At 45.1% G+C, this 7634-nt stretch overlaps 2 protein-coding genes across 2 annotated transcripts; one reads left to right on the top strand and one right to left on the bottom strand.

Annotated features, from left to right (window-relative positions):
• Positions 1 to 414: 414 nt before the first annotated feature.
• LOC126913594 (feather keratin B-4-like) lies at positions 415 to 750 on the bottom strand. The gene has a single exon (XM_050715824.1). The coding sequence runs from the start codon at positions 748 to 750 to the stop codon at positions 415 to 417; it is 336 nt and encodes a 111-aa protein (XP_050571781.1).
• Positions 751 to 2570: 1820 nt separating this feature from the next.
• LOC118258531 (feather keratin B-4-like) lies at positions 2571 to 3930 on the top strand. The gene is made up of 2 exons (XM_035567390.1): positions 2571 to 2608; positions 2953 to 3930. Exon 2 carries the CDS (start codon positions 2974 to 2976, stop codon positions 3307 to 3309), a length of 336 nt encoding a protein of 111 aa, XP_035423283.1. The 5' UTR covers positions 2571 to 2608; positions 2953 to 2973; the 3' UTR covers positions 3310 to 3930.
• The last annotated feature ends 3704 nt before the right edge of the window (positions 3931 to 7634 follow it).

Raw genomic sequence — 7634 nt, 5'->3', positions numbered from 1 at the left:
CTGTGAATCTTTCATATGTTAAACATCTGGTTATCAAAATAAAAAAATGACTAAAGAAATAATGCATGCCCCCCCCCCCCCCCCCCAAATTAAAAACATACACAAATTGGTTTCAATGATACTAGTGTTTTATTGCTATAACAGTGAGGAACATGTTTTGCTTAGTCAAAACTAGGATTTCTAGGAATGGAAAAGAAGCATTTTCACAGCAGCAACATCAAAAGCAAAAAGATCATAAGAAAGGCAATCAGAAGAGCAGTTCCCATGGGTGCTGAGTAGCACCCACAGGTCTCAGAGGATTAGCTGGAGTCATGGGTGACCAGGGCTCAGGGGAGCTCCTCAGCTCAGATGCACAGCCACGTCTCGCCGTTGGTTCCCCGCTGTTTCTCCAGCCATCCATACCCTCTGCAGTGCTCAGCAGGGCCTGCAGTCCCTGTAGCGATACCTCCTGGACTGCTGGGAGAAGGAGGAGGAGGAGAAGCCCCCATAGGGGAGGGAGCCCTGCAGAGCCCTGGGCTGCTCCAGCCCCAGCCCCAGCGGGGCTGAGCTGCCCACGAAGCTCTCCTGCGGGCAGGAACTGAGGATGGGGCCCGGGAAGGTGATGACCACGGGTGGGGGGTAGACCACGGCACGGGAGTCCCCGCAGGAGGTGACGCAGGGCTGGCTGCAGGCGTCAACACAGGGCTGCGGGCAGGTCACCTCACAGGGGGGGAAGCAGCGGGAGCTGAGCTGCTGGCTGAGGTACGACATCCTTCAGGCAGGGAGGTGAACCTGCAAGGTGATAGGAGCCAGAGTCAGCCCGGAGCCACCGCGGGGACCTCCCAGGGAGCCCCGCCAGGGTCCGTGCACCTCGTGCTGCCAAGGTGGCCAACAAGCTGGAGATTGCCCATCACCAAGTTTTGCAACAAAACCAACTGCATCTGCCAAAGCCAGTAAGAGGAGCACGTTTTCAAGGGAAGAGAGGCATAAGGATGTCAAGACAAGGAGAGAGTATTTGTCAAAGATTCAGTTAAACATTCTTTAGCGTGATGCTCTAAGTCAGAAATGTCATACTTACTCAAAGCACCAAAAAGGAGAAGTCAAGAGCAGCTGTCTGATGTGAGCTGTCTGTGCTGTGAGCCCTTTTTATACTGTTTCTTGAGCTGCCCACTGAGTCTCTTACACCTCGTGAACAAAATCTTAATTAGTGCACAAACACACAGATTACACATCACTCCTCATTCACGCTACTGGTTTCCTCACTGTTAAGAAATATTACTCAGCCCAGGGTTTCCTCAGCGTTCTTCCTTCTAAGAAGTCATCTGTTAGACTTCCCTTGATTTGCAATATTTCTCTTTGTTTGTTTTATCTTACAGCTATTGAAGTTTCAGTATCAGAAGCTGTTTTCATACACTGTATTCATTGCTGTGTTTTAATGCCAGATATCTTGTTACTTTCTCAGGGACCATTATTAATTTTTCCTTGGAAATGTAAAGGGATATGGAAGGCTTTAATCCCTTTCTTTTCCTGATGCAGGTCAGTGATGATCCATTGAATCACTGAGGACACTGCAAACATCCAAGTGATTTGCAGCATTGCAACAGTCTCCTGTAGCATTTAAGATTTTTGTGCTCAGCACAAACCGATGGACATGCTCGTTCCCCTCTTGGTAATGGAGCCAGGTGGTTGCAATACAGCTGTGACACACCACAATACAACGTTGCTTACCCCAAAGCAGAGTACCAGTTCTGAGAGTAGGAGTGCTGTCAGCTCTGCTGATGTTTTTTTTGCCCTGATGAGAAACCAAATGGAAGTCACACAAGATTGTGCTAATCTGATTGTCTTGCTCTTTTTGACATCCAAGCCAAAGAAAAAAAAAGCCAGGAAAAAAAATAATTACAAAAAAGCACTATTTTAACAGTTACTGGAGGTTTTTGCTCACATCAGACACAGGCTCACAGTATTGCTGCAGCCAGAAGGACGTGCTAGCCAGGTCTGTGGTCCAAAGGTTTCAGAGGGACACAGGAGGGAAAGTATAGTGTTCAGGGGCAAAATAAATCACAGCAGATCTGCAAGAATTAGTTAAACAAATCGCCTCTATGCTTTAGTGTGTTGTATCAGACCTGCAGGGAATAGCCGGAATGAGAAACTAGGCAGGTAGAATCAATCTACCATCTTTAGTCTAGGTATAAGCCCTACCATGCTTCACCTCAACATCAGCAAGGATTTAAGGGAAGACATTTAGCCCATGGAGCATTGCACTACTTGTGATACTGAAGAGTGTGTGAAAAATACTGGCTTAGTGGAGCAATTGCATAAGTAAGTTTTCCAGCATATTTGGAATGTCAGAAAAATCAGCAAAGCGTTTCAGGAAGTGAAGCTGTTTCAAAGTTTAAAGAAGAAACAAGAGGGTGTAGGAAGAAACTGATAATTGACCAGACAAAGAGTGAATCAAGCAATCATAGGAGCCTGGGGAGTGCCAAGCACTGTTGTGTTTTGCAACAAAATAAACATGAAACACACAGGATGTCTCAACCCCCCCCAGGCAAACCAGCGGATGGTATATAAGGGCTCCTGGCTCAGCAGCCCTCAGACCACAGCTCTCCGCTTCTCCTCCTTGTTGATCTGAGTAAGTCTGATCCCTTAACCCTCCTTTATCTCCTTAGGGACAGTGGGTTTGGGATGTTCTTAACTGACTCCTGAACTGCAGCACTGTCAGTCCCTAGCTTTGTGTGAAAACCTTTTCCTGGGTATTCTCGCTGGCAAACTGGGGGGGTTGCAGTGTTGGCTGTAGGGGCTCAGGAATGAGTGGGGTCAGCCTGCGTGCTTTTTGCTTTGAGCTCAGGGATTTGCTGCACCTGGCCACGGGTTTCCAGCCACCTCGAGCAGCAAGGGGTGCACAGACCCTGGCGGGGCTCCCTGGGAGGTCCCCGCGGTGGCTCCGGGCTGACTCTGGCTCCTATCACCGTGCAGGTTCACCTCCCTGCCTGAAGGATGTCGTACCTCAGCCAGCAGCTCAGCTCCCGCTGCTTCCCCCCCTGTGAGGTGACCTGCCCGCAGCCCTGTGTTGACGCCTGCAGCCAGCCCTGTGTCACCTCCTGCGGGGACTCCCGTGCCGTGGTCTACCCCCCACCCGTGGTCATCACCTTCCCGGGCCCCATCCTCAGTTCCTGCCCGCAGGAGAGCTTCGTGGGCAGCTCAGCCCCGCTGGGGCTGGGGCTGGAGCAGCCCAGGGCTCTGCAGGGCTCCCTCCCCTATGGGGGCTTCTCCTCCTCCTCCTTCTCCCAGCAGTCCAGGAGGTATCGCTACAGGGACTGCAGGCCCTGCTGAGCACCGCAGAGGGTATGGATGGCTGGAGAAACAGCGGGGAACCAACGGCGAGACGTGGCTGTGCATCTGAGCTGAGGAGCTCCCCCGAGCCCTGGTCACCCATGACTCCAGCTAATCCTCTGAGACCTGTGGGTGCTACTCAGCACCCATGGGAACTGCTCTTCTGATTGCCTTTCTTATGATCTTTTTGCTTTTGATGTTGCCGCTGTGAACATGCGCTGATTTCTCAAACTGTGTCTTTTCCATCCTCACAGGCCAGAGGCAGAGTTATAGGGGTTAGAAACTGAACGATTTGTTATTTAGCCTGAGAACACATGTACTGATTTTCTGGTTTTGTGTTTCACCTGGAAGATGTAACAGAACTCATGTTAGGAAAGTTACTTTGCTCTCCAGGTAGGTTTTATCATCAGCAAAGCCTTTCTGTATATTCCAGAGCAGAACTTGGCTGAAAAAATTAGCTCTGTCAGAGGAAAGAAAACGTACCTTGTGTGAAGTGCTCAGTGCTTGTTGATGAAATGTTTATAATCTTGTTTGAGAAACTGGAAACATTCTTTCACTTTTTGTGGTTTATTATTGTAAATGCCATTTCTTGTTCTGAATAAAAAATCATACTGCATTCTACCATTGGCATTTTGCTTTTGTTTTGCTTCCCATGTTCTTCACACCTCTCCCTTATATCCGTCCCTTATATAAATGGTGATTATAAGCCCTCATACAAACACAGGGCCAGCATAAGTCATGTGCAATGCATAATTTCTCCCTTCCCAGCCACCAGAACCAGAATTATCATCTTACAATAGTGAATGTCATCACAGAATTCCCTTTGTGCTGGGAAGTACGTGTGCCTCAGGACTCAGCCAAAAAATATATATGCTGAATGTGGTTATTTGGGTTAGAATATATCAACATTTAGCATAGGTCTATTTTTATGTTCAGATAAATATTGCCACTTTACTATTGTCCTTACTTTGTAACATGACCATCACTGTGCACAAGGTGCTGGCTGAATCTTACTCACTGTATTTTTTGCAGAAAATGCCAAGATTATTGTGTCATAGGACATATGGGAATATAGCCTAGAAGGACTTTAATAACAGACTGTGTTAAGGTGGTGCCTATTCCTCATTAGGCTATTAGGGTTTTGTTCTGCTTATGTCAGACAAAATAATCTGTTGTTACACAGTTAAATCAACAGAATTATACAAGCACTTCTGATAATTATGGATGATTTAAAAGTCCCAGACTTGCATCATTAATTCTGATCTGGAAAGTGCACCGCAATTTTCACGACAAGTTGAGGGTATGCCAGTACTTCAGCCCAGAGATGTGAATTCTCCTCCTCCTCCTCCTCCGGCAGTGCCTGAGCTAACTCAGGTTTACTCCACTCGAGTCACACTCTCCACGAAGCCACAAGAGTGCAGTGCTGAGTCCTCTTATCCCTATAAATGTTTATCTTGCGGTCCAGGCTAGGCTTTGTGGCCATCCCAGCCACAGTTTGCTGTGGCCACAAAAGCAGTCATGATTTTGGGCTTGAATTATAGTTGTGCCAAGGCATAAGAATTATTTGTAAAGCACTTAGAAATATTTGTGCTCAAACAGAAAGTGCTACTCAACCCCTCCTCCTTAGCAATTGCTCCTTTTCTTTTGCATTTCCCTTCTCTCTTTCAGGTGGCTCATCCAAGTGTGCTGTTATGTGACTCCTCCTAGGGTGTAGTAGACATGCCCTTGCAACCTGGGTGTGCTGTGTTACCAGATGAGACAAATTCCACCCACACTCTATGAGATGTGCTCTCGGATGGATGATTCCATAACCATCCACCACGGGCTTGGAAGAATCATACAGAGATATCTGAGCATCATGAGCAGAGTTAAGATTTCAATTAGACACTGGAATGAAAGGTGTCTGTTTGTTATTCTTGTGGTGGCACTCCATGCCAGCCAGGAATAATTTTTGGTCACCCTTGTAATTCAATAATCCAAAGTCAATTCATGGAAGTTTTTGCAGATACATCACAACATTTTTGATGGTGTTACAATATTTTTTTTTATATAGAAAAAATGTTATGCTAATTTAGTAAATGTGCTTGCTGATAGTTCACATCAAATAGATGTAAGTGTTCCACAGGGATATTGTCATTTGACATACAAGGAGTCTGTGCAGATGTATTCCATGTGTCATGCTAACTTTGCTTTTCAAAGAGCTATTTGTCTCTGAATATTTTTCTGTAATGTATTTGCACTGGCCAAAATCACTGAATGGTTCAGGTCAGTGAAACACACAAAACTTCCATTATATTGGAAAAAGCATAAAGACAGGAATCTAGACCCTGATTTGTGGATCCATATAATTATAAAATTAAAGCATGTGGCTGTCACCCTAAATAACATGAGTCAAGAGAAGAACTTTGGGGTGTCAGCAGTATCGATAGATCCTAGTACGTAGCTTTCTCTGCCTTTTCAGGAGAGCAGGATGGATAGGAGAGGGATGCATCTCTAAGAACAACGTGATTCATTTGCAAGTAGCACCATCCCTGTCATCACCCATTTCCAGACAAAGTGAAACCAGGTGTGGTTCAGGCAGGAAGAGGAGACCGGGTGGGTTGTTTGCCCAAAACATGTTCGCTCCTTCCTCCCTTTGTTTCTATTCCTGTTTTTTGTTTATCTGAGTCTTTCACTATCAGTAGCATAAAGGGCGTCTCAGTAGGCAGTGCTGGGAAACACTGAGAGAGATCTCAAGGTGTCCCTGGGACAGAGGTTTCCCCAGCCTTCCTGCAAGTGCCGCCTGTACAGCCTTACACTGCTGTATTGCAAAAGGTTACCAAGTGCAGGTGGGCGAACTGGAACACAAATTGCATTTTGGAACGGGAGTCTGAAAGTTATTCAAACTCAGGCATTCAACCTTCAATTCCCCAGAAGGAGCTGGATTTTAGAGATGAAGAACACGCCTTCTTGAGGATAAAAATGAGCTATTGTAAATTATATCAATGTGAACACATGAAATGCATAGATTCTATTGAAAATAATTTTACTAGTGAATAACTGAAGAACTGAAGACGGGGTGCTAGATCAGAGGAACAGGTCTGCTGAAATAAGCACCAATCTTCTGCATCAGCTGAAACTGGACTTGAGATTTCAGCCCAAGGTTTTCCTAGGGTGATGCACAGTTTCAGGTGGTCTTGGAAGGTGCGGATAGAGTTTAATGTGTCCTATATCAGTCATGGGAAATAATGTGCGTGGGTATGATGGGATAAATTGCACAATGCCCCCTTATTGGAAGATGATTTGGAAAAGTGGTGTGGTATCCTGGCTATGTCACCATATTCTGTTTATGGATAAACTTCAGAGCAATCTTTGCTCTATGTGGCATTCAGAGAAATAGAGGGGAAATAAAACAATTAAAAGAAGACAGATTCATTGTAGAATGAGGAAAAAAAAATACCTGAAAGGAATTTAGCACTTGAAGATTAATGAGGAAAGGCTTCATACGGCTTTGTCTGTCAGAGTAATAATGACAAGAACACAGTACTAATCACTGTCGCTGAGCAAAATAATTGTATTATCTGGGGCAGTTACAGGTGGAGTGAATTTTTGTTTGACAATGCATTAGGACATCATACATGAAGAATGTCTCACATCCTCTCGATTGCCTAAGAAAAGACATAAAAGCGCTCATAGTGCTGGGCTGCTCTAACCATTTCTCTTTACCTGCTCTTTGCTGTGGAGGGGTAAGTCTGAGCCTTTTTCCTTACTGCTATTGTGATATTGCTGTAGCAATACAGGACTTTGACACAAAACTATGATTTAAAGAAATGTTTAAAATGTTTGAAGCTTTCTTTCAGCATGAGCTGTTTCCTACTTATTTAGTGGCAGGCTGTAAAAAGACAGGAAAAGAATTTTCAGAGCAGCTGATAGTTTAGGATATGTGAATTTATGTATAGTGAGATGTACTGAATTCCCATGTCCTTCAGCCTGACCATTCTTCCTTTAGGAATCTGCCTTATTTTGTACACATTGACTTGCAATGGTGACTACAAAAAAAAAAAAAAAAATTAACTCTGGCTCTGAAACTGAGCAAGGCAGCCACCATTAGCTATAATGTTTTTTTCTTGTTCCTTGCAATTATTTCTGAATTAATTTGAAGCCTGTCAGGCATCATATTATGCAGTTGTTACAGTCAGGACATTGTTCCTACTCTTTATTTCCAGCCGTTCATATTATGGGTTTTAGTAGGGCAGGGTGGAGATCCAGAGGAGCTGCAAGGTGATTGCAGGGGAATCTTGATGCAAGCTGTAGCGTCTGCAGGGCTCTGGAGTAACGCTGTCACT

This window comes from Cygnus atratus, chromosome 28 (assembly GCF_013377495.2).
Source record: "Cygnus atratus isolate AKBS03 ecotype Queensland, Australia chromosome 28, CAtr_DNAZoo_HiC_assembly, whole genome shotgun sequence".
Classification (NCBI taxonomy): Eukaryota; Metazoa; Chordata; class Aves; order Anseriformes; family Anatidae; genus Cygnus; species Cygnus atratus.
This window is presented reverse-complemented; position numbering and strand designations above follow the sequence as displayed.

Bases quoted from the DNA above. Each gene is read 5' to 3' on its own strand.
- LOC118258531 (XM_035567390.1), top strand. From the start codon at position 2,974: ATGTCGTACCTCAGCCAGCAGCTCAGCTCCCGCTGCTTCCCCCCCTGT.
- LOC126913594 (XM_050715824.1), bottom strand. From the start codon at position 750: ATGTCGTACCTCAGCCAGCAGCTCAGCTCCCGCTGCTTCCCCCCCTGT.